Source organism: Candoia aspera, chromosome 4, assembly GCF_035149785.1.
Source record: "Candoia aspera isolate rCanAsp1 chromosome 4, rCanAsp1.hap2, whole genome shotgun sequence".
Taxonomy (NCBI): Eukaryota; Metazoa; Chordata; class Lepidosauria; order Squamata; family Boidae; genus Candoia; species Candoia aspera.
The window spans coordinates 102,079,045-102,105,859 of record NC_086156.1 but is presented as its reverse complement, the minus strand read 5'-3'; the positions used below and the strand labels follow the sequence as shown (position 1 = coordinate 102,105,859).

Here is a 26,815-nt window from a genome sequence, read left to right as displayed (position 1 = left end):
CCCAGCTTGGACAGCTGATCCTTAAGTTGGGAAAGGTAGTGAGCAAAGCGGGTGGGGGTTGTTCTGACAGATGATTAAATTTGCAAGTCTAGCCATCTGCCAAAACCATCTCTGATTACAGCAACAGTGCAGTTGGTGGATGGTTTTCCCACCAGCTGGTAATGGGGGGGGGGCAGCCTTGCCTGCATGGGAAGTGAGGACATGAGCCAAAATGGAGGGTCTTTCAACAGGGCTGGCAAAATCCATACTGGTGTAGTTTTCTGCTGGCTCACAGATGGGAGAAAAGCATTTTTTAAGGGAAGAGTCCTTAGAAATGTTTTGGGGCCTAAGAAGGGGGTAATTGCTTCACTTCCTTCCTGCTTCAACAGTTGAAACAGGATATTGTGGCATGAAAAACCATAGCTCCTGTCCTCATTAGCTGGAGAGCTTTAATATCTATGCCAGCAGATGCTATCACAACATTTGTCAATTCTTACCCTTCTTGTTGTGAAAATAGGGCAAAAACACAAGAAACAGAGGTTGTTAAAATGGCAAGTACTCTCACCCAACCCAATAATCGGTTAGCATCACAGTGGCATGTTCAAAACAGAAACCAGTTCTCTATCCTCCATCTCAACTACTCACATTTGCATATTTGACCCACTGTAATTTAGAAAAAAACTAAAGGTGTTTCATAAATCTACAGTAGTCGATTTGCCCACACCAATGCTTTGTCTAATCATTCAGTGACAGTCTTCACTCACCAGATGCAACAGATAGATTGGTGGGTCTGTCTTTACAAGTGCAGTAAAATCCTCAATCTCTTTTTAATTTATTTTATGCATTTATAGCCTGCATTTTAACCCAATGTGATTTACAGGGTTATTTTTTAATAGTTCAGTAAAAAGTTTATCGTCTGTAAAGACACAACACAAAAGGAAATGGACGAGGTGGGGAAAGAAAAACAATATTCAGGCAACTTTAAAAAAAAAACACATTACTGAATATTTTGAAGGTCATAATTTCTGCCCCAGCCAAGGTAAATGGTTGATGAATTATGACTGGGGAAAGGCCAAAATAGATGAAGCTGCTTCTCTGCAGACCTAATGGAGGTCTTTTTTCCCTTCTTTACTTGTAGGTTGGAGAAAGGGCTGTACAGGTAGTCCTCAATTTATGACCATTCGTTTAGTGACCAAAGTTACGATGGCGCTAAAAAAGTGACTTGCAACCAGACCTCACACTGACAACCGTCACAGCATCCCCATGGTCACATGATCAAAATTCAGGTGCTTGGCAATTGGCATGTATTTGCAACAGTTGCAGCATCCCAGGGTCACATGATTGCCATTTGCAACCTTCCCAATTGGCTTCTGACAAGCAAAGTCAATGGGGCAAGCTGGATTCACTTAACGGCCACATGATTCACTTAACAGCCATGGCAAAAGGTCATGAAATTGGGCATGACTCACTTAATGACCGCCTCACTTAGCAACAGAAGTTCCCGACCCAGTTGTGGTCGTAAGTCAAGGGCTACCTGTATTGGGAAATGATTGGAGGTGGTCTTACTTCTCTTCCAATGCAACAAGATTTTCTCTTTAATTGAAAGAGGTTTTAAAGGATGCAAGAAGAACTCTGTTGATTAAAACAGCACAAAATTTTCTTTCTGTACATAATGAAACAGGGAATGAGTTCACACATTGGACTAAGCCATTGTGGGTTTTATTTGGTTTCGGCTTGGCCTATTGAGCAAACCCAAAAACTGTGGTTTATCCCACACACTGTAATTACGGAAACTATGGTTTAATTGGGCGGGTGAACCAAGTGAAAAGGTGAGAATGGGGGTGCTCTCTCAGTCATTGACATCCACATTGATTGTGTGCACACAACTCACTATTTCACTTAACCATGATTTCTTGAATTAAGCCAATTTCCTGAGTTCATATAGCACAGCACAGTGTTGCTTCATAACAGCTTATAACAGCTTAGGTGATTTTAAATAAGTTTAAAAAAAAACCCATAGCATTTCCTGGTAACCACCATTGCTTAGCCCTTCACAGATGTCTAGGTGCATAGAACTGCCTTTGTTATTCATGCATTTATTTTTTTATTCCAATCATTTCCGTGCTGCCTACGCATTGGACCCTAGGCAGTTTACCTTGCTAAAAGCATACAAATGCAATTCATTTCTCTGACTGCTGCAATCAATAAAATCAATAAAATCCATACCAAATCAAGCCAAGTCTCTTTATTTTGGTCATCATCCAGCAAATAAAACCTATGTCCTCCTCCTTTAGTGTTGGCCACTGAGGACCTTCCATTCCCAAGACCCTGCAAAGAAGGCCTGTTTTCCACATCTTCCTGAATCGCTCAAGAGTGGGGACTGTCCTGGGCTTGTGGGGAAGAGTATCCCACTATGAGAAGCTTATCCTGTGGGCTCCTGCTCCCCTGATCTTTCGGGGAGGGGCACCCCCAATGCCCCCTCGTGGCTAGACTGTGTTGGGCAGCCAGATTCCACCTGGAGCACAAGGTCCTGGCTCCTGAGGGTTACGAGGGCCCAAGTGATGTAAGGCTTTACAGGTAGCAAAGAGTACCTTGTATGGGGCCTTGAAAAACTGGCAACCAGTGCAGTTGCCACAAGAGATGTGTTTTGTGTCAATAAACAGGCAGCTGCATTCAGTGTCAGGTGCAGCTTCCAGCTCATCTTCAAGGGCAAGTCCCATGCAGAGTGAGTTGCGGTAGTATGAGAGATAAAACGAATTACTGTCTTCAGTGCCTCCTGGCCATTTCTTTCTTTCTTTCCTTCTTCTTCCTGTTCTTCCTGTTAAAGGCATAACTGCAGTCATGGTTTGAAAATGTGGCATTATTATTATTATTATTATTGTTGTTGTTGCTGCTGCTGCTGCTGTTGTTATGCTTGTATGCTGCCCGACTCTAAGCAGCTCACAACAATCAAAGACGTTACAATAAAACTGGTAAAAGATAAAAGATGCCAAGCGTGATGAAGTGAGGGGTCTCCCTCTCCCTTGCTGAAGGCCTGGGTGATCAGCCAGGTCTTCATGGCTCTTTTAAACAACAGCAGAGTGGGGGCCGTCCGGATCTTGGGGGGAACTTTATTCCAGAGGGCAGGAACGACAAACATCAATTTGCAAGATGTTCCAAAAAATCAGAAGGGCGTGCTTCCCTCTCCTCAGAAATCATGCCCATTAAAACCCAGGTGGGAGGAGCTGTCAACTTTTTTTCCTCTAGCTTTTTTTTGCTCCTGTAACATTAACAAGAGGTCGATCTGCAAAAAGTGGAGGTGGTCAGTGGACATCTGTGTGCATTAATGATTCCCATGCTAATTTCTGCAGAGACTGGGTTGCTCTCAGGAGCAGAGGGGACACTGTCTTTCCAATCAGTTAGCAACCCTAGGATGGGTGCAGTCTGCTGGCCCTTTGCTTCCCTGCGAAGGAACAAAACACCAGAGCTGGTGCAACATCTCAGTCAGTAGCCCTTTGCTCTAAATAAATTATGGAAGGGCCTGTACTCACCTCACTTGGTGGCACAGATTCCCCTTGGCAATACATTAATGGAAATTCTTTTTTTCTCATCTCCTCCCTGGAAGGGAAGCCAGGCTGGAGCCGTGAATATTGATCCAGCATTTCAGGGCTGTACTCTTGGTTCCGTGCAGCCAGCAAATGGAAGGACAAGGAGGAATTTGACCTCTAGATGGCAGTGTGACAGAAAAATCCAGTGTTTCTCGACCTTTGCAATTTGAAGTCCGCACAACTTCAAGTTGCAAAGATTGAGAAACACTGGAAGGCCAGTACTGATGACCCAACAGAAATGGTTGTGCAAAACATGGAGGGGGGATGCAGATAGCAGGGGATTGGCTTTCTGAGTAGGGATATGTGGAAGCAACACTGCCATTCTGTTCTTGTCCTCCAGATCTTTCAAAAGAATGAGTTAGGCTGAAATCCTAAATACATGTATATAGGTATGTATGTATTTTATTACAGGTATATAGCCGCCCATCTCACGTGCGTGACTCTGGGTAGCATACAATAAAACTATCAAGTAAACAATTATAAAACAATAATATAATACAATTTTAAAATTTAAAATAGTTTAAAGCACAGATATAAATAAGACTGGGGGAGAATGGACCAGCATCCTACATGCAGTGTAGCTACCTCATGGACTCCCTGCTTCTCTTGGATCCTCAAGCCTGTTGAAATAACTTATTAACAAGTTCCAGTAGCAGAAAATATGGGTAACTCTGGGTTGAATTGTGGCAGGAAACACTGCTATAATTATTGCATTGTCCAGAACGTGTGCAATGAGGTTTCCTCAGATTATATACCAGTTAGGTTTATGGATATTAGGTAAAGGTAAAGGTTTGCCTTGACATGAAGTCCAGTCGTGTCCGACTCTAGGGGGCGGTGCTCATCTCCGTTTCAAAGCCGAAGAGCCGGCGTTTGTCCGTAGACACTTCCTCTGTGGTCATGTGGCCGGGATGACTACACGGAACGCCGTTACCTGCCCGCTGAAGCGGTGCCTATTAATCTACTCACATTTGCGTGTTTTCGAACTGCTAGGCTGGCAGGAGCTTGGACTAGCAACGGGAGCTCACCCCGTCACGCAGATTCGAACCACCAACCTTCCGATCAGCAAGCTCAGCAGCTCAGCGGTTTAACCCGCAGCACCACCGCATCCCTTGTTATGAATAATGCTGCTGCTAAATTATATGCTGAACATCTTTTCCATAAACTGAAACTGGGTGGTAGAGAACAATATTCTGATTAAAGAACACATGGAGTTTAGCATTAGATCACTCAATGGCAAAAGTCTGGAGTATGGAGTACAGTGGAGGTTTAAACAGTAGGTGGCATTTGTCGATTTTAATGCAGTTTGCAATTCGGTTGACAGGAACAAACTGTTGAGTTGCCAGCCCGCATTCGCAGGAGTGACAGTCAGCTTTCCAGAGTGAGAGTACCCATTTCTTCCCCTCAAGCAGAATCAAGGGAGGGGAGGGGGGGTTCTCTAATGTAAAGCAAAGGCAGATGCTCCCGCCCTTCCCTCTCCTGGACAGAAAAAAAAAAATCAGAGGGGAATTTTCTTGTGAATTTTCTTGAGAAAGAAGTTACTGCTCTTGAACTGGGAAAAGAAGTGCGGGGCGGGGGCATCATCTTCCCAGCAACTCAGATATATTTCTGGATGTATCCCCAGATGCTGCGGGAGACCACAGAAAAGAAGCAGAGGGCTTTGCTTCGGGATTCAGGTGATCTTTAAGAAACAGGTAAATATTTTAGGCAGAAGCAGTGTTAAATTTTAATCTCTTTTGCCTGTGAGTGCTTAAGTCCGACATTCTTCAAGATACAAGCTCAGTGACTGTATATACTTCGACCCATTATGAATCTATCAGATTGTGCATGAGGATACACGCTTTCTTTCATATTTTTTGAGATCATACTTTTTCCCAGAGAAATTATTTGAGCTCTGTAAGACTCTAAGCTTGAAGGAATAGTGTAATCTTGTCATCTTTGGGATTTATTAGCTTTTTAAACAATTGGCCAGCTACTATTTACTGTAAATGGGGCAGCATTATATTCCAGATTTGACAACACTGCATATTTATAGTTTTGAGATTTTACAGTTAAAAAGTGTGTGTGTTTGTGTGTGTGTGTTTCTCTCTTTTTAAGTAAGGCTTTATTTTTTTTCTTTGAGGATGTGGGGAAGAAGGGTTGATACCTCTAGAGAAAAATCTTATATGGCCAGGAGACAGTGCGATAACAAATACAATATTTAATTATTTCATTTTTACCCTTCTATTTGCCAGAAAGGCAGCAGAAAGGGAGCCCCCTCTCTCTCCCACACCAGAGATGAGGGGGAAAGGATGCAAAGCGAGGGCCCCGCTTGGAAGATCTGGGGTGGCAGCGGTGACTACCAAGCTGCTATCTCAGGTAAGGAGGGGGGCAGGGTGTGAAAAAGGATTTGGGGAGAGAGGAATGGAGACCTCCAGATTACCCCCCACCCCAAAATGGGTTCAGGCCTCTTGCTACACAGACCATGGGCAAAAAAAGTATGGATGGTCCTCTTTTACTACTCATGAAATGTTTGCACAGGACTTTAAATACCCAAGTGAGGGTTCTCTGCAGGTCAACTACAGGATTACATCTCAGGGTCCTGAGATTTTAAACAAGACTGTGTTCTGGCTCCACTTCTTTGTTAGTAGTATTGCCATATATTAAAGCAGATTTTTCCCCCCTCCGGCAAAATGATGGGAGGAAAGTTTATCCTGTCTACTTTTTGCTGACGGTTTGATCTTTATTTCTCATTTCCGGATTGGGCTTCATAGCCTCCAGTTAGCTTTAGTTAAGTATCTGAGAAAACTAATTAGCCAGCAGTTATAGCAAAATCAAGGTTGTTAATTTGGACAAAAGGCGAGGAGTGGCATTCCCCAGTAGAACAGGTTGCCTTCTTTTGATATCTTGGCTTAACTTTTCCTTGATCTGGCAGTAAGGCTGGACTATTATCCATCTCTGAAATTGAAAGGTAGCTAACAAGTAAACAAAATATTTAAATGCTGCATTCAGGAGGTAAACATCAAATTCAGCCAATTTTATACCTACTGAAATAAAAACTTATTGCATGTTTTTCCTGCAGTGCTGAAACTGGGGCTCTAAAATCTTCCTCAGGCCTGGAACATTTTTGGAATAAATTGCTGAGGTCAATACTTAAGGACACCCAAATCCACAGCTACTGCATTTTTATATATTGATGAAACTGGTACTATCGCAATGAGATCTATCACTAGAATTAGATTATTGAATTATTCACTCAAATGGCTTCTGCTTGATACCGGATTTGCCAAACCTCACCTTTTAGGCCAGTTAATCGATAAATGTCAAACCTGATTTCAAAATCTAGTTCACCCAATTCTGTATGACAGTTTTCCCTTAGAGCTTTTTTCTTCCATGAGGTTTTTCTTTCAAACAAATTTTGATCTTGGGTATATTAGCAAATGACTTAAGTAGCGTTACAATTTTTTATTGTTTTTAGATTTTTAAAGATTTTTTTTATCCCGCCTTTATTATTTTTATAAATAACTCAAGGCGGGGAACATACCTAATACTCCTCCCTCCTCCTATTTTCCCCACAACAACAACCCTGTGAGGTGGGTTGGGCTGAGAGAGAATGACTGGCCCAAAGTCTCCTAGCCAACTTTCATGCCTAAGGCGGGACTAGAACTCTCATTCCACACCTGATTGGCTCTTGGGCTGAGAGGGAAGGACTGGCCCAAGGTCACCCAGCCTGCTTTCATGCCTCAGGCGGGACTAGAACTCTCATACCACGCCTGATTGGCTCTTGGGCTGAGAGGGAAGGACTGGCCCAAGGTCACCCAGCCCGCTTTCATGCCTAATAACAGGGTTGCTCCCTGATACACAGCAGTGAAGCACTGGCTTGAATGTGAATTTTAGTTAAAGCATATTTCCAGACATACTGTTAAAACTGCTGTGATTTGATTTAGGATCAGGTAACACATGCCAACAGCAATTTTAGAATATTGTTTTAGGAGAACATCATATAACTCCAGATCTGCCCCACATGATGATCCCTCCCTTGTTTTCTGACATTCAATCAATGTTTTAAAATCTAACTTTGGGCAAAAAGTTGATTGGACCAAGCTGCAAAAGAATTAATTTCTGGCTTCTCACAGATCATTTTGATGATAGTGGCAGCTTTTGCTTTATCAGCTTTGTTTTCACAGTTGTCTGCCAAAAAATGAGCATTATAAATGCCATTTTTATGTGATAATCCAGTTTGTTTTATCATCTATGTTATCCCTTCTTTGCTGTAACCTTTAGATGAGAAACAATAAAGTGTGTCTCACTTTATAAACAATAAATAAAATAAACATGCTTGTGTTTATCCATGTCGATACGCAGGTGTGTATGTACATTTCCCAGAGTTTCTGTATTGTTTTTGCTTCGTTTGGTTTGGGGTATTTTTTTTACCTGTCCTATTCCTCATACAGTCCACATGGATTTAAGGGTGGGAAGAGTTGGAATTGGGATTTGTTTATTTATTTAGCACATTTTTCCACCGCCCATCTCAAACATGACTCTGGGCGATTACTAATTCTGTCATAAAACACGGAGGTTGATTATATTTGAGAGTCATGGTGGCCTAGTGGTTAAAGGTATAAGTTATAAATCTCAGCTCTGCTGTGAAAATACTGATGTCTGTAACCAACTGATTTCTTTCATCTCTGGTTTCCAATCTGTAATAGGAAATTCCAAAAGTACTTGAAAGCCTTTTGTAACCTTTGCCGTAAAGCCAGGAAACAGGAAATAAACAGCAAAAACTAACTGGGAGGAAAAGAAGTAGAGAATCCAGTCCAAACCGGCTTTTCTCCTTTGGTGCTTTCACTGGACCTCAGGAGTTTAACATTTCACCTGCCGATCTGGTTGGCCTGCTCACCTGGCATCTCCCATTTAAAGATCAGAGAACTGCTTGTGATGGGAAATCATTCCAGGCTACATGACCCAATAATCCGAGACCGAAAAATTTGGTTTGGCATAGACAAAGGTTGAGGTTTAGAAAACAGGATTGAGAAGATGTTATTCCACCCCTGCTTTTAAGCCACAGGATGTGCTTGCCTTTGTGATATAGCAAGGCAGTGGAAGAACTGAGTTGTCAGAAATCTCCCAGGGGAGGAGGGAACAGTAGCAACAGGTGAGGTGGTAAACGAGAGAAGGTGGAGCAAACAGCGTCAAACCTCACCTGTCACCTGGGAGGGTGGAGGCTGGAATTAGGAAATAAACAGCGAAACCTGGCCAGAAAGAAAGGAACTGGACATTCCAGCCTGCCCGGGCTGGCTGTTCTCCTATGGAGCTTTTGGTGGATCTCAAGAGTTTAATATCTCCCCTGGATCCCTGGATTGTCCAGCTAACCTGTGGCTTTCTTTTCCTGAAGACACCTTCTTCCATGGAGAAATAGGAGAAGCCGGATCCTGCGTGCTAAAGCTTTCTCTGTCCTTTTGAACCCACCCGAAACGAGGGAGACTAGCATCCTGGCTTGCAACGTCTCCCCAGTCTAACCAGCCTGAGGGACAGGCCTTCCTAGCCTACCCCGGAGACTCCATGGCAACCACGATGGCTTCCTCCAGGTGCCCGGAGGAGGCGACCCTGCGCAGCCCTTTCCCTCTGACTCCACCACCAGCTCTGGGGGTTGAGTACTATCCTTTTGGGGGAGAGTGCCAGCAACCCTTTGTGGGGGATGCCGCTGCTGCTGGGGATGGGGATCCCGAAGACACGGATCTGGGGGTCCTGCTGCAGAGGAAAGAACAGGACTTGTTGTTGGCAGCAGAATTGGGGAAGATGCTCCTGGAGCGTAACGAGGAACTGGAACGGCGCTATGATGAATTGGCGAAGGAACATACGGAAGTCAAAGAGGTGAGGCGGGTGGTGGAGAGCAGGGAGCAGAGAGGAGAAGGCCTGATGTGGACCCAAGATTCTTTGGTCAGCTGCAAAACTCGCTGGGGGGCACTGGGCCTATCATGGTCTCTCTGTCCATTGTATTTCCTAGGCTGTTATGGAAAGGAAAGGCCTGAAGATGTGGTTGTCTCATGTGCTGTGCTGTATCCCATTCTCTTGCCAAAGTTCTGGATTCAGAATCCGTTGCAATCACATCCTTGAACCCTTTACCCTGTCTGCTTCCCAACACCCTTTTTAATCCTTACTGCCCAGAGTTCATCGCTGTGATTTCACTGGGCATCTAACACCACAGCAGCCTTCAAACTTCAGGCCGTATTCTATTCCTGGTTCATCTCTTCTATTTCTTCCCATGATGAAGATGATACATTTAGTTGAAAAAGTCCTTGGTTGGATAATGACATTCTTCAAAGCAGGGATGTTCCATAGTCTTTTTCTTAGTAGGGGTAGCAGCTTGGCATCTGGAGTGATAATCGTGGCTCCCCGTCTGCTTCATTTCTGCGCCCTTCGTTCTGCGCCCAGATGTATGTCAGCATCCCCATTCACCCCCAACAGTAATGTGTTTATACCTGTTCTTATTCATCATCATTTTTTTCACTTTGAAAACTGCTCCATGCTCTGCTTTTCTCTTCTGTTCCATTGTTTAATCTCAATTTATTTATTTGAATTTATTAGCTGCCCAACTCCAACCTCATGCCCAGGAGTGGTTGATTTGCCTAACTCTTTCTTTGAAACTGAATATACAGCAGCCTCCCACAAGCTAATGACAAACATGAACTTGTGACGTTTAGCAAAAAGATGGTGGAATTCTGAACACAATGAAACAGTGCGCGGGCGCATGAAACAGCTGCATGTAGCTCCACGGTGTGTTCAGGAGAGTGAGGAGGGGATGGTGAGAAGGAAGAGAAGCTGTGAGAGGGCAACTCCAAATATATGTTCCATCCCAGTATAATTCACTGCTGTAGAGGTTGTCTTCCTGAGTTATTTACTGGGGTTACAGGAATGACCTGGCCGCCCCTGACTCCTGAAGTTGCCCTTGTCTTGTCCCCAGATCATGATTTACACAACTTTGCCCTGCTGTTTTCCATGCCATGAAATGGGAAGAAAGTCAGGAGCCATCTCTGGCAGAAGCTCATCTTGCTGCCTCTGTCAGGGCTGGTTTGGCTCAGAATTGTAAATCAGAAAACGTTCCCTGCCGGCTTCAACAAATGACTTAACAGGAACGTACTATAGTAGGTGGATGTACCGTTGTCATCCCACAGCCTACGAATCACCAACATGGGGGAAAAGGGTTAATATCTGGGAGGGGATCTTGGCCTCTATTCCAAAACGTTACCCGTTGCTTCACTTGACCATGTGCCTAAGACACTGTGCCTATCCCCAGTGAGGATCGGGGTGGACAATGAGTAGATCTAGTGTCTTCTAGATATATGGGGGTTTCCACTCTCAGAATTTCCCAGCCAACAAAGGCCTTGCAGTCAGCAGATCTGGAAGGCAGCCAGGTTGATACTGTTGAAGCTGTTCCTACCACATACTGTATAGACATTGTTAGTTCTAACATGTGAGCTCTTCTTTAGCATGGGAAGCAACATTGGCATCTGCTGGAACCATCTGTGTTTCTCAGAGAAGCCTAGTGTGCAATTTTACAGGCCATTCCCTTCTCTTCCCTGCAGAAAAAAACTCACCCTTCTTTTCTTTTGGCCATCTCAGTCTCTCATTTCCCCCTCTCAAATAACCCTCCTCCCCCCCCAGGCCTCAACCTCAGGTGGCACCAGCTAGGCAACCTCTGGGCATGCTAGCCATGGCAACTGGGAGAACCAGTTTGGCCCAGAGGAAGGCATTGCAGAACCAAGGTGAGTCTGCTACAAGGGTGGATATAATTACCTGAGAGGGGAAGAAGAACGTAAAGTGACCGAATGAAACCAAGCAGAAGCAGAAGTGAGAAAGCACCCAGCATGAGTCACTCTGTTTCCAAAAGACCTCACCCACTAATGGCGGTACCCAAATATTTCTGCAAAGGGCTGTGGCTCTTTTTGAGGGCAGACCAAGCCATGGCAACTATAGCTTTATGACAGTCTTGAAAAGCAATGCTCTTTTGCTGTCCCAGGCCCGCTTGACTGTTATAGGTGATCCTGTTATGAGATCTGCCTTCCCGTTCTGCCTCCAGGTGTGTCTAAATGGAATAAGATCCCCTTAAATATTTTTCCCTCGGCATTTATTTGCATTTTTTATTGGCACTGCCTGGGGGAAGTTGACAACCTCTTCATTAGGAGTTACATGCATGTCCATAGTATAGCCTGTGAAATCAAGTGACATAACTTGGTTCCTGGAAAAGTTAAACAAAAATCCAAGCACAGGAAGAAAAAAATGAAACAATAGCACTTTAATTATTCCTTGCCAGCAAACAAAACAAACAACAAAACAAAACAAAACACCAGATTGGCAGTAGCAGCTGGCTGGAGTTGGTTTACTCTCAGCCACTAATTGGTGATTGCTGGCAGAAAACAAAGCAGCTAGCTTGACTGGCCTGTTTTTTGCTGGCAAGCGAGGAACAAATTGTGCTTTTGTGACTGAGCATGTGCAGTGAAGTCAGTACGCAAGCTCTGACCCACCCTGGCATCATGGCATGGGCACATAAAGGAGGGGTTTGTGCAGAGTGGGGCTTGCTGTACCTTGTGGCCCTTTGCTGTGGCTACTTCTGCTAGGAAATTCTTGAATAGGGCTGATTTGTTGTAGGAGAGGGATGAACAATGCATCAGGACTGGCCCTACCATTAGGCAGGGCTCTGGGGTACAAAATGGTTGCAGATACCTCATGTATCATGTAATCCCTGAAAGGCCACTTCCAACAGTGCCTAAGGTAGGGAAGGGACCAAGAATGTGAGCTGTGAAAGCAGGAGAGATCCCCTGTCTACCCAAATCACTTAGGCTGCCCTGTGGACATTCTGTCTCTCAATAATAGATCCTTGCCTTGCCTTGTGGGATTTTGCTGCAGAATCAAAGATCAAGTTGATGACCCATGTCCATCCACATGGAAAGAATAATGAGGCAAGCCTCTGTTCTACATGCAGAAACTGGTTAGATTGGCAATTGAAACTTAATTCCAGGTGATATCCACCATCACAGCCAAGGCAACTGGCTGGTTCAGGGGGGCATAAGGTAGGCCAGATGGCATGAGTCATTCTGCCTTCTGTTGTATGTCCTTTGACCCTTCTGTCACAGGGGCTGTCTGACTGACTTTCCCTAATATCAGGATGGCCCTGTCTCCGGGGTTCCCTGAAAAAAGAGAGGGTTTCATTCATGGAGATTTTGATTAACCGACTTTTGCATTCAAGAGTCGAGCTTGGAGCTTGTGGTGTCCTGTTTTTTGATCTAACTCTGCTGACTGTAGGGTGTCCACCATCTGGTGTCCTCCAGATATGATGGACTACTCTTCCAGTATTTTGGCATGTGAGTTTGAATGAAGGTCTTCACAGTGAAGGCAGCAGATCTTTAAAAAGTCAGATTTTACAGAGAAACGAGAGGTTCTAAGGAAGCTTCCCGGATAGGGCTCTGAAAGAATCCAGTCTGGAGTCCTGGAGATTGGGACCACTCAGGGAGATGCAGCACATTTAATAGATAGCCAGGCTAGCAGATCCCTATATCCCTGTGTTCTGGTCTAATCCCACAACAGCCCAGTTTGGCTGAAGAAGTGTCTAATAGTTTCTGCTAATAATTAAAAGCCACCTACATCCTGAAAAGACTTCTGTTTCCAGTCGAAAAAATCATTCATGAGTTATATCTGAATATCCTGAATAGGGAGGACAGATTACCAATTGCCCTGTGACCTTGTAGAGTGTTTTGCTTATGTAATTATGGCACTTGATAGCCAACCATCTTCTTACTCTTCCTTAAAATCATCCTATGACATAGACCAACATCAGAAACTTGAGTGCTTAGTGGAAAATGTGATTTAAAGTCAGGATTTAAAGCTGATGTTCTGGACCCTTCTTCTACACTGGCCTCGAGTCTCCCCTCTCTGACCTTCACATCTCCTGCTCTGCCTCTTGTAGCATCTTGAACAAGAGAAACATGAACTCCGGCGGCACCTTGAATCAGGCCGGGCGGAATTTGAGACCCGGATGGCAGAGCTGGAGGTTGACTTGGTGGCTGCCCGAGCCCAGCTGGGGCAGCAGCGTCTGGAACAGCAGGACACCAGTCGAGAGAGCTCCCAGGCGGTCTTGGACCTTTCAGAGCAGAACCAACGTCTGGTGGAGCAGCTCAGTCAGGTGAGGTGGGACTTGACCTGGGTTTTGTCCACCACATTGGGAAGGAGAAGGGCTAAGAAGGAGGCCAACTGGTATATTATAACAGCTGCAAAGTGGTTAGGTCAATCAACAGATAAAGCTCTCTTTTGGGCCAGGAAGTGCTACACCTGTTTTATTCATGCAGCAGATCAGTCAAATGCTGCTTCTGCTGCCAATTCTGTGCCCATAAAGGCAAAGGGGCAAGAGATCAAATTTATGGCTGCAATCTAGTAGGCTTGGTTCTCAGTGTTCTTGTTAAGAGAAGAGGAAGCTTGGCTTCTAGGCCAAAGGCCTATATTTTAGCATAAAGTCATATCCAGCAGTTGAGAATATATGACACTCAGGGTTGAACTGATGGGTTCTTAATGTTCTCTGGGCTTGGTGGTTGGTAACCAGCCTGGGAATGAAATGTCTGCAGGAAAACAACGAGGAACCCAGCACTGGATATGAGTGATCTGGATTAGAGGGTGGAGTTGTTTTCAGGTCAATCAAGGGTGCATTGGGTGGCCTGGAGGGGATTCTACAAGTTCAGAAGGCGAGTGAGGGACTGCCAAATGAGAAACCATCCTTTAAAATACCACACACCTTGTCTGATCTGCTGGTTGCAGAAATGCACAAGAGATGGGGAATTCAAACCATGAAATTTTAGAAATGTGTATCAGTCTAAGCCACTGTAAATCTTAAAATAAATCAGAGTGGTCTGTTATCTTGCTGAGTTCACAGACTTTCACTAAATCCCATCCCCTTTAAAAAGGCTACATTCACCAGTATCCCTAACTGAAATGTTGTAGGTAGGGGCAGGGAGAGAGAAGCAGAGAAGCCGCCCCTAACCAGGTGCCTTCCAAGTGTTGAACTACAATTTCCATCATCCCCACCTATACCACCAATGGAAAACTTACCAAGTTCTCTCTCCCTGCTTCTCTCTCCCTGCCCCTACCTACAACATTTCAGTTGTAGGAGTCTGTGAGTTCTAGTCCCGCCTTAGGCATGAAAGCCGGCTGGGTGACCTTGGGCCAGTCCCGCTCTCTCAGCCCTACTCGGTGCAGTGTAGACTAGCCTCCTTGTGGTGCACCTCGGGCAACGCGACTTGTCACAGCTAAATAGTCTACACATCTGGCTGCTGGACCTCACAAGGATTTCCCAGCAAGAAAAAAGCAGCATGAACACCGAACTGCTATGCCATACGATTAAAAAAAAAACTTAACAAGCCTCCTGCTCCCGTCAACCTCAAGCAACAGAGCTACTGGGAATGATGGAAGTTGTAGTCCACCAACATTTGAAGAGCCCTAGGTTCCCTACAGGTGAGGTAGGTGACATTAAACTGGTTTGAAATGGTGACTTCCTTTTTTGATGCTAATATAAGTTCACCCCCAGTACAATAACAGCCCGGTGGATGGAATCTGCCATGCGAGAACGAAAAGCACATTTGAGTTGCATTGTATGGTTCCTATAACAGCACCAACCAAACTGGCAGGTGTCCAGTAATGTAGGAATCTAACCCCAAGTAGGAGATGATAAGAAAGTCAAATAAATGAGGTAAGAGTTCTAAGGTACTCTGTGCCCTGCAAAAGTGCAATGGAGAGATGCCATAAATAAGGGAACAGATTTAAGAGTTAAAAGTCACTGGCCTACTTCTTTCTGTGGCTTTGATTTTCTGAAATCTATTAATGGGATCAAAAGGTGCTTTTGTTCCTTCTTTGTGAAATGGATGATTACCTTGTTCAGTTGGCCCACAGCCAAAGTATTACTGAAACCTAGTATTTCTGTCTCTCTCTTACTAATATGTGCCAAATATATGCCACCGTTGGTGTCCAATAAGGCTAACAAACTATCCAAAAAGTTGTTTTATTAAAATACATTTGTGCACACTTTGTTTATTGTCCTTCTAACATCCAAGCCTACCATCTGTTCTTATCTTTGGGAAATTAAGACAACGTAAAGTGTTCAGATCGGGGAGGTATGAGGCCTTAGGGCAAAGATCAAACCATGTCTCTTGGCTCAGCATGTGCTAATAAGTAAGAGGGAATCAAGCATCACTTCCCTCCAGAAACAATATCCCCTTGAAAACCTGTCTCTCAGTTGCAGATGTTCACGTACTGAGTAATTCAGTGGTTAAGGAAAGACATTCTTTATATATGCCAATGGCACATTCTTCCCTTGGATAACTCTATGTATTTCTTGTATGAACCTGAATATTTGGTTGTATTCGGAGGCCAAATACATTTTGCACAATCCAGAGCCGACACTGGCATTGAAAAGAGGTTTAAGAGCTGCCTGCTCTCTCTTGCCGAAACCTAACTAAGAGCTGTCTACCCCATCACCTACAATAGGCCAGTCACTTGGAACAACGGCTACAGGAAGAACTGAGTGTATTACGTGTGGAACATCGGGCCCTGACCCTTTGCAACACCGAACATGCTGCCCGGATGCAAAGCCTGCAAGCTGAGGTAAAAAAAAAAATGCTGTTGATTAATGTCCTTCTTCAGGGCAGGGATGCCAAGGATGCTTCTGACCCTTTCTTCTCCACCCCTCTAGAAGGTGCTATTGCTTAATCTGAAAATGGTTGACTTAGCACAGAGTAAACTGGTAACGGATGAATTAAAGTTACTAGGTCTGGGCTACAAAAGTACTGACAGCAGCACAGACTTGGTGTTTTCTGTCTTTTTGCTGCCATCTAGAGGTCATCTGGAATTCTGCAGCCCCAATCTAGTAGCCCTAAACAGCTCTCCCTTCTCTTCTCAAACCCATATCCTAGTTGCACAGCTGGGCTTGCCCAGAGCTAAAGAAAGGACACGGTTTGCCTATGCTCAAGCTGGTCTTCTTTGCCCCTTCATACGTTTTTATGTCCTGTTCCTAAAACTAAGCAGCCATGTCCCCAAACTCTTAATTGGGGCAAACATCCAACGGTCCCATGTCTGTCCTATCTGAACTTCACCAATAGATTCTGATCATCACTGTGAAAGTCTTCCTCTCTAGAAACAACCATCCATCTTTGAGTTCCTTGCGTTCCCAATATGGTTGATATACCCTAGGCCTCTCTTCTCCAGAACTCAGGAAATGCTGGGCAATTTGGAGTCTCCATTTACATTTCCTACAGGGCCCTGGGGCATCACCCTTGGGCATTGTGGGGAGCTACCCTGGCATCGTCATACAACCCCACTTTCCCAGAAGCCACTGAGAATTATCAACACAGTAGAATATATAATCACGAGATGATGCCCCAGTTCCCAAACATTATAGATGGAGCAGCAGTGTTGGTTGTGTCAAGGAAAGGATGCTGGTTGGTGAACGGAAGCCATTTTGAGAAGTATTGTACTAACAACCTGAAAACCTATGTTTGTTTTTCAGTTGGTGCTCTCTTCCGTTACAGATGGACAATCTGTTGCCCTTTAGATGAATTAACCTCCCAGCAAACCCAGCTAGATGTTGTACTTCAGCAACATCTGGAGGGCTTTGGTTCCCCCATCCTTCCATGGATGGCCATTTTTTTTCAGTTCTGAGGCCCCCATTTGGCACTTGGTTGGTGGTACTCTATGTAACGCCCCCTCACACATGCCCAGATTCAGTCCTTCTCCTTTCCCAAAAGTCCTGCTTTGGAAGTTCAATGTTTTCATAATGTCAGTAGCAAAGGGGAAGCAGCAATCTTAACTAAGATTGCTAAAAGAATGGGGAACTGTTGGTTGCACTCTCCTAACGACAGCCAAGAAACCGTGATTTGAGGTAGGGATCCCAAAAACCCCGGGAAACCTTTCTCCTACCTTTCACCTTCCTTGCAGTCAACACTTCCCTACTGACATCTAATCAGCTGGACACGGGGGAAAGATAGGTGTGGCTTCCAGGATCCCCCAAGTCATAGGCTGTCACTGAATTGCGCAACGTGCTCCAGAATCACATGTCAGAACTCTGGGCTTTTCCCCACTTACACCTTGCCAGAACAGTATCTTGTAATTTTATTGGATTTCCTTATTTTACTTTACTGGATTTAGAGGCCACCCAACTCCTAAACAATTTTGGTCGGCTTACATCTCAGAAGTAAGAAGCAATAAAATGAAAGAAAAAAAGATACGCATGTCCAGGAAGAAACAGTGCAAAACACCAGAAAACAAAACCTAACCTAACCTAACTGAGGCTCAACAACCACCCCACTCCCAGGTCTGGGAGCAAGCCCTGGGTTTCAAAAAATGGCCAAACAATTGCAGGATGGAAGCTGTACAGATCTCTGGAGAATGCTATTCCAGAGAACAGGTGTGGTGACAGAGAAGGTACACTTCCCAGCCCCTGAGAGATGACATTGTTTAACTGAAGTCTTCCTGCTGCAAATTCCCTTATTACGCTGAAAAATGTTAACTGGATATGAGGCACTGGGCTGACTGAGCAGGGAATGGTGCTACGGAGCTGATCTTTGAGGCATTCCCTACTTCCTTCTTATGCCCATTTCTCACATGTTCCTTCCCAGAATCATCTGCTACAAGAGCGGAAGCAAGATATGGAGAAACAGATCCGTCAGCTTCGGGAGGAGAATGAATCCATCCAAGCGCTGGTGGACACGTTGCATGATAACCTTCTCCTTCTCCGCAAAGAGAACTGTGAAAAGCAGCTACGGGTAGGTTGATGTTTCTTCTTACACGTAAATGCTAAGTCGCATTTGCAATGCAATGGCTAGTGTTGAAACTGAAGGGCCAGAATAGAAGGAGAGATGAAACCATCGATGGAAAATGAGTCACACGTGGGTGGCTATTCAAAGAGTTAGGAAGATGCATTCATTGAAAGCAGCCGCATCTCAGGGAAGAACACTTCCCCACAAGTTATTTCCAACCTCTCTGCTTCCTGCTTCTCCTCCCATTCCAAGTTTCAACAGGTAGAAGTGGAAGCTGAGGAACTTCGGGCTGCCCGTCGGCGCCTCCAGCATCAGGTCAAGGATTTGAAGGAAGAGATTCGTCTGCACGACTTGGATACCTCTGTCACCTCCATCCAATCTGAGATTGAAAGCAGTTTAGATGATGCCCCAGGAGCCCCTGGACAGACACCAAAGGTAGGGTAGAAGGCTACAGCTAGCCAGGTTCACTTTTCAGTGTCACCGGGGAAATTTTCAGTGTCAAAAGAAGAGGGTAATCTGTATGCTAAACTGAGGGAATGCAGAGTATTACACACATCTGATGCATTACCAATCTTTCCCACACTTTGGGCGTGTTCAAAGCATACTGATTTGGGACATCCGAAGCATGTGATCTTCTGACCTAGCTGGTACAAACTGTAAGGCACTTCTGCACAGCAGTTTTCACGCTGTTTCCAGCCCCAATGCCTCACAACCCAATCTGAAGATGACCTGTGTATATTTTCCCTTCTGCGGGACTTGAAACAGTGAGAACAGGCAAGGAACCCCATGAGCAAGTCAGTTCTCCCACCACTTGACCGAGAAGAAAGTCCAAAACTGGGACTTGAACAGTGTCTGGTTGCAGAGCTGCCACAACCCCTGGATAACACAAATCCTCTCACTCATACTCTACACACTGACAGACACACAAAGGAAATAAATTGCCTCCACACCAGCCAGGTGTTTAATATGTGTTGTAAGCCCTTGTTGGCTATTCCAAAAAAATAAATGAATGAACAATTGTTTGTGGGGAGCCATTGGGCTGTGAAAGTAGCATTTCTTCTGTTCTTATCAAAAAGCCTCTGCAAAGGGTGATAATAGAAGGATAGTGTGGTGATAGGTTCTACTGGGTCCAGTTAAGGTTATTCCTAAGAAACTGTGCACAAAATTGCAGTTTGGCCCAAGGAAAAATGGATGGTATCTTAATGCAACATGGGAGATCCCCAAGAAGAATTGTCCTGGAGAGATTCACATGAGGACAGTGTGGCTGTGGTCCACCCCAGAGTCACCTACTTATTAGCACCAAGCTTTCTCACTCCTTGGGGGGCATCTGTTTATCTGCTTTAGTCAACAACCAGGGGCATCAATAAGGCTGGTCCCACTGCAAAGAAGACCCCGCAGAGGTTGGAGGAGAATGTATCTGAATACAACAAAAAGGTTTCAGCCTTGAGTGATCAGCAGCAAGACATATTGCGACAGAAGGAAATGGAGATTGTGAAGCTCCAGGATCAGGTAACGTGGGCTGTACTTCTTCTGTATGGGAGGGCAACATCTTGGCCTGTGGTGGATCGCATCGTGCATGGCTTTTTTCCATTCCCAGGTTACCTTGCAACACGTGGAGCTCAGCGGTTTGAAGTCTGAGGTAGAGAACCAGAGGCGGTTGTACCAAGAAAGCAATCGGGACAAGGCCTTGAAGTTAGCCGTAGCAGACCGGGATGAGGCCATAATCAAGTGAGCTTGCTTTGAACTCTATGCTTTGCAAATCCCACATATGTTATTAATTGGTGTAATCCCTCTGCTCCTGATACCAAGATGGCTGCTGGGTTGGTTGCCTGTCAAAGGAGTGGGACCAGCCTACCTTGAGGGCAACTTTCAAAATTCCCAGGCAGCCATTTGCAGTCCCACCACATTTGGAGAGCATTGGACTGGGGAAAACTGGATTAGGCCCATCCACAGAGGGCTCATTGGCGAGGCAGATTAAATGGGACCTCCATCTTCCCAGGCAAGAGCTGTTATGGGACAGAGAAACTGTTTTCCATCCCAGATGGGGCTTCCTGATTCATGAAAACAAATGCTGGAATTTGTACTTTTCTGCAGCTGCAACAAAAAATAGTTGAAGTCATAATCTCCACCGTTGCATTTCCTTAAGGCATGTTGCCTTGTTTATGGTGATTTCGCATTATTGCAAGAGTTTAAAGCAGTGTTTTTCAACCTCAGCAACTTTCAGATGGGTGGACTTCAACTCCAAGAATTCTGGAAGTTGAAGTCTACCCATCTTAAAGTTGCCAGGGTTGAGAAACACTGCTTTAAAGGATGGGGGTAGGATGGGAACAAGATGGGGAACCTTGGAGGAAATCTTTAAGCATCAGCCTTGAATCCTTCCAAGTTTAGCCATCCCAGCAAGTGACTCATGTCCTCTCCCTGCTTATCAAAGTTATTCAGCCTGAATAAACTTGCTGACGTCACTATACACTCTCAAAATGTTGCTTCTTGGAGCGACTGTAACGTTTATTGCTAGTGGGTTAATTAGTAACGTTAAAACCACACCTTTAACGGAGGTGCCCCATCAATGCACAGTAACACCAGGTTTAAAGTCATGGCGTTGGTACCAGCAGATCCAATTGAATCTGGATTTGCTAGCCCCTCTGGATCCAATTGAAAGTGCTGGGTGTTACTGAAAAAGCTTTTTACAGCACAGCACCAGGTTATATCAGAACCCAAAGAGAATCCAGTTAGGATACATTTAGCAAGTACTACAGCAACTACCAGCTACCCAAAATTCAGTATCACAAACATATGACATCACAAAATAATGGTTGCCTCTATCCAGAAAGGTGGAAATAAACAGAAGTAACAACAAAGTAAATATGATAACTCTCTATATTACAGATTTCCTCAACTGCTAGGCATCACAGTGCTTGAAAACCCACTTTTCCCATCTTCCCCCCTTTGTCTGGTTTGTGGGGCAGGTGACAGGCCTTTTTGGGGGTGGCCCCCACTTTATGGAACATCTTACCCCCCAGAAGTGTTGTGGCCCCAAAGATTCTCAGGTTTAGGAAGCATGTTCATTTGGTACTATGGCAACAAGTTTTGGTTTAGTTTTGCTTAAGTAATTATCATGATTATGGGTGGTTTTATTATTTTAATTGCCTTTTTTTTACTGTACTTTCATCTACTGTCAAACAGAGCACGTATGGATTGGGGAAGTTTATATATATTGTTAAATAAATAAATGAATTTATTGTAGGAAACTGATAGCTGGAGGCATTGCCCTTTGGCTGGTTTTGAACTAAATGGCCTCACTCCAGAAAAAGTTTTTTTTTTTTTAGATCTCTGCAGAGAAGGCCTTGCTCTTCTGCCCTGGAATCCCTATGTGTCAGAGCGGATTCTGAGAAGTGCCATTGGTCATTTAGATCAGTGTTTCTCAACCTTGACAACTCTAAGATGTGTGGACTTCAATTCCCAGAATTCCCCAGCCAGCCATGCTGGCTGGGGAATTCTGGGAATGAAGTCCACACATCTTAGAGTTTCTAAGGTTGAGAAACACTGGTTTAGATGACTTAGTTATGAATGCAGGGGAAGAGAATTGCCTGAAAAATTACGTAATTGCTAAAAGTCTTGCAGAATCGATTAGTTAAGGATTGCTTTCTGTAATGTGCTTGCCACAATTTAGTTACATTCACCAAGTAATATTCCTTTAAGGTAGCACTAAGATTGCCTGGGATAGACTTGGAAAAAAATCTAAGAAGGGCTGGACTTAGCACCTGGATGAGAGATACTAGGAAATCCCAACATTATTGGCTAGGCAACAATTTTAAAAAGATCTTGGTCAAACGCCATAGCAAACCATTTCTGTGCTGTTGCCAAAAAGCTGAGCTCAACTCAAGGGGGTCTTTACTTATCCTAATAACTTACTTCCAACTATGCAATTTTGGAGGGAAAAATACTGAAAGTGGGTGTTTAAAATGTATCTCTCCTTAATGTTACAAATTTATATCTATACAATCTTAAATTGCTTAAAAATAGTTGTTCATGGATAGTTTTCTTGTCTTTTGCTCTTCATTATGCTTATTCCTGTTTTAAACGTTTTGTGGTGCTGTTTTTTAAATCAATTTTAAAAAATTGATTCCAGAAACACACTCAGTGTTTCATTACAGCTATAGTGCTTCCGGCATCATCAATTATGAGCTTCCATTATGAGTTTTCAATTAGTTTCTCCGCCTGTCATTACTTATGAGCTTCTGATGGTTGGGGTCACTTATCATGCTATGTGGTGATTTCCTTCACTGTGATTGGTTGAATATGATACAGCAGCTATGGCAAAGTTTGCCTTCATGCTCAACTTAAACCGTGAGAGCCAGTTTGGTCTAGTGGTTAAGGCACCGGGCTAGAAACCAGGAGACGGTGAGTTCTAGTTCCGTCTTAGGCACAAAACCAGCTGGGTGACTTTGGGCCAGTCACTCTCTCTCAACCCTAGGAAGGAGGCAATGGCAAAACACTTCCAAAAATCTTGCCAAGAAAACTGCAGGGACATGTCCAGGCAGTCTCCAAGTATCAGACACGATTGAACGGATTAAAAAAAAAAAACTTCACCAGAGATTGCAAAACACAGTGTTGGGATTAGAACCAAACAAACTACAGTATGGTTTAGCACTATGCTTTTAAACCATAGAATTATAGGTCTTCATGTTAGGATGGAAACTGCATGTAAAACTATTCCCTAACATTATGGGATATTGATTGATTGATTGATTATGTGCCATCAAGCTGTTGTTGACTCTTAGCAACCACACAGATTTTTCTCCATGACAATCTGTCCTTAACCTGGTCTTCCAATGGTGCATTCATACCCACTGAAACTGAGTCCATCCCCCTTGCTGCTGGTTCGTCCTCTTCTTCTCTTTCCTTCCAACTTTCCCAGCATCAGAGCCTTCTCCAGAGAGCTGGGTCTTCACATAATGTATCTAAAGTAGGATAATTTGAGCCTGATCCTTTGTGCCTCAAGTGAGAACTCTGGGTTGATTTGTTTGATGATCCATTTGTCTGTTTTCTTGGATGTCCCCGGTATTCTTGGGAATCTTCTCCAACACCAAAGTTCAAATTATGGGATAACCATTCCCAAAACTCTCCTTCTCCTTCTCCTTCTCCACACTTCTGCTACTACTTCTACTGCCAGCTTATAGCTGCTCTCCTTCTTCCTACTAGGAAAGGGGAAATGGAATTGGAATTGGCAAAAATCTCCCTGGAGCAAGATTCGTTGAGCCAACAATTACTGCGCGTCATTCGCCAGAAGATGGCACTTTCCCAGGAACTAGAAGCCTGGCAAGTGAGTAAGCAACCATTAGAACAATCAGAAAACATTTCCTGAGATTGAACCAAGAGCCTTTACCTTTTGCAAGCTGTGAACCATGTGCCAGGAATTTTAACAGTTCCAATGCCCCATTTTTAAAATCCCATTCAGATATAGCTTTGGCTCCTTCAACGTGTAGTCATTCCAAATGCATTTTGTGACATAGCTGAATTGAATGTGGGAATGTTTATTCTTTTCCTACATTCACAGCTTATTCCAGGTTTACTGTATGAATCCGTGTCCTTTCCAAACAGGCCCCTAAAGGGGAAAAGTCCCAACGATGGGCTATGAAGAGGGAAGCTTGCAGGGAAGCAAATGCAAAAAGAAACTTTTAATGAAGAATAGTTGAAAACAAATGAGTTGTAGGAAGGGGGATGCTAGGATGTTGGCAATGAATGCCAAAAAACAAAAACAAAAGAATTTTAAAGAGAAAGAACTGGAGCGGGGGTAGAAGGAATGGAGTTTAGAAATTTAGAATATCGCAAACAGAGAGGAACAAATCAGTGCTGAAATACCTTTTCCATTTCTGTGTCAGATTTATGATACATGAAACTAATGGAGGCATTTGGATGGTTTGAAGGTGGGTCCACCAGCAGAACAAACAATGAGTAAACATATCATTGTTGTTGATTGGGCTCTGGGTTGCAAGTAGGTGCCTGATTGCGTGAGAAAGGGGAACATCACCTTCAAAATGATGTAAATGTATTGTTGGGGTCAGATTATGACATCTTGTTTCCACAAAGCCGAAGCAGAATCACAACAATTTTTGTCTTTGCTTTGAGCTTTTGGGGCAAAAAATACATTACCAATGGGAATCTCCAGGAGCAAAATTGTGACTGTCATTCAAAATACTGAAGGCAGCAGTGCAGCATGGTGTGTAGGATTCATGAACCCTTTTAAATGAAAATGGATCGGGGCAGCGTTCCTGGTATTGCTCCAGAGACACTCAAGAGAGGATTTCTGGATTCCACTTCGTGTCAATCAGAATATTCTCTTTTTCTTTGTGGCACACAGGATGACATTCAGTATATTATTCACCAGCAACTTCTCCAGAAACAGCAGGAAGAGCGCCATTGTCTCACCACACCACCAAAGACACCAACACAAGGCAAGGGTCCTGAATTATTTCAGGGTGGTGCCAGCACTTTTAGTGGCAAAGGCTTCTTCTCACTCTTCCGGAAAAGCTGAACTGTTGAAGATGCGGAATTTCTAATATGGCTGAAGGCAGGAAAGTAGGCGAAGGGAACGCGAAGGCCAAACTGGATGATAAGAGACGCAGTAGAAGCACCTGTGAGAGACGTCTTTGAGGGGCAAGGGCTGAATTGGGTTTAAGCAACTGTTAACCAATCTAGGCCAAATAATGTGTTCTCTTATTCTGCATTCCACTCACGTAAATGTTGGAAAAAGTGGGGTTGTGCTGCTGGTCCTGCCCCCAATGTCACATTTGGCTGAGTCCACCCCTAGGACACATTTGTAAAGGAATCCATGTGAATTATGGCTCAGAATTCCTTTACAAGCACCCATAACATAGATGTAGACATAGACCATGAGGGAGTAACATTAGAAAAGGGTCAGGAACTCCCTGGGAATATGGTTGGCCATCCATACTTCCATAGTAGAGCATCCATAAAAGGTAAAGGTAAAGGTTTCCCTTGACATTAAGTCCAGTTGTGTCTGACTCTAGGGGGCGGTGCTCAACTCCGTTTCAAAGCCGAAGAGCCGGCGTTAGTCTGTAGACACTTCTGTGGTCATGTGGCCAGCATGACTAAACGGAACGCCGTTACCTGCCCACCGAAGCGGTGCCTATTAATCTACTCACATTTGCATGTTTTCAAACTGCTAGGTTGGCAGGAGCTGGGACTAGCAACGGGAGCTCACCCCGTCACGCAGATTTGAACCGCTGACCTTCCGATCAGCAAGCTCAGCAGCTCAGCGGTTTAACCCGCAGCGCCACTGCGTCCCTCCCAGAGCATCCATAGTCCTTCTTCAATATAAGAGTGCCTTCAATGTTGGCAACATACAAATGGGATTCCTTGCCTTTCTCAATTAGCAAGATCTGGTCACCTGAGTTCTCAAGGCATGTTTGGGGCACCCAGTTAAATCAAAGCTTCAGTGACTTCATTTGGTGATACATGAATTTCACTCATGTTCAACTTGGAGCAGTTGGAGATTTCAAGCCCTGGAGTTATCCAGCCCATAAACTGCTGTCCTTTAACAACAACAAGCAGGTGCTTTTCAGATATTCAGACCAATAATTCCCACCTGGCATGACCCAAATACTTGGAAGGCAGCCGGCTGCCTATGCCTGTCAAAGACAATCCCGGAAGTGACCACAGGAGCTAGGTAGAGTGTTCCAGTCTGAAACTAGGTTAAGTCAAGTGGATGCCATCAGTTGGCCAATTGATTGAGCCAACTGAAGTGATGCATTTAAATGCAATTCCCTTTCAATAGTTACACTAGAACATTAACATTGACTTTGGTCTCTCTTTTAAAATGCTCTAGGCTTCCAACAGCAGTTGACCAATCTGTGCTCCAAGTTCTAAGGTTACCCTCTACTGGCTAGTCCAAGGCATGATTCAGCTAAGTGGATTATTCTAGAACTGCAAGCCTGTAGCATCAAGACATCCACAGGACACAGCACCCGGCTTTTGATAGAACTGGCCTAGAAACCTGGCTTCTGATCCTCTGCTTCTCCGTAGAATCAAGACTGGTGGGAAAGGGCAGATTAATATCAGGTCCCTCCCTTGCAAGAGGAAACAGATTAATGCTCACTTCTCTGAAGTTGGGAATGAAAGCTGGGACGTCCACGAAGGGCGGAATGAAAAAAGTCAAGATGGCAGCTTCAATCATGAGACGACTATCTTGAATTTTTGACACATGCCCTGTGGACACCCTATAGCCAACTATTCATGGCAGCAGACCCTATTTGACTTTTCACAGTAAAAAAAGGTAAAGATTCCTATGAGTTGAGCTCAGCTGCTGGTAGCTATGTAGACACATCTGTTTTCTTGGAAGTACTGGATTAACGCTTGAGCTGCTCTCCTTGCTTTAAAGAATGAATACCAAGGAATGTGTATAAGGTTTCAATCTTGCAATAGGATGCAGAACAGAAAATAAGAGAATCTCGGCCA

At 44.2% G+C, this 26,815-nt stretch overlaps 1 protein-coding gene across 1 annotated transcript; it reads left to right on the top strand.

Annotated features, from left to right (window-relative positions):
* Positions 1–8,754: 8,754 nt before the first annotated feature.
* Positions 8,755–25,025, top strand: BICDL2 (BICD family like cargo adaptor 2). The gene is made up of 9 exons (XM_063301361.1): positions 8,755–9,416; positions 13,507–13,727; positions 16,076–16,187; positions 18,197–18,343; positions 18,590–18,772; positions 19,682–19,846; positions 19,935–20,065; positions 23,540–23,660; positions 24,699–25,025. Exons 1-9 carry the CDS (start codon positions 9,105–9,107, stop codon positions 24,870–24,872), a joined length of 1,566 nt encoding a protein of 521 aa, XP_063157431.1. The 5' UTR covers positions 8,755–9,104; the 3' UTR covers positions 24,873–25,025.
* The last annotated feature ends 1,790 nt before the right edge of the window (positions 25,026–26,815 follow it).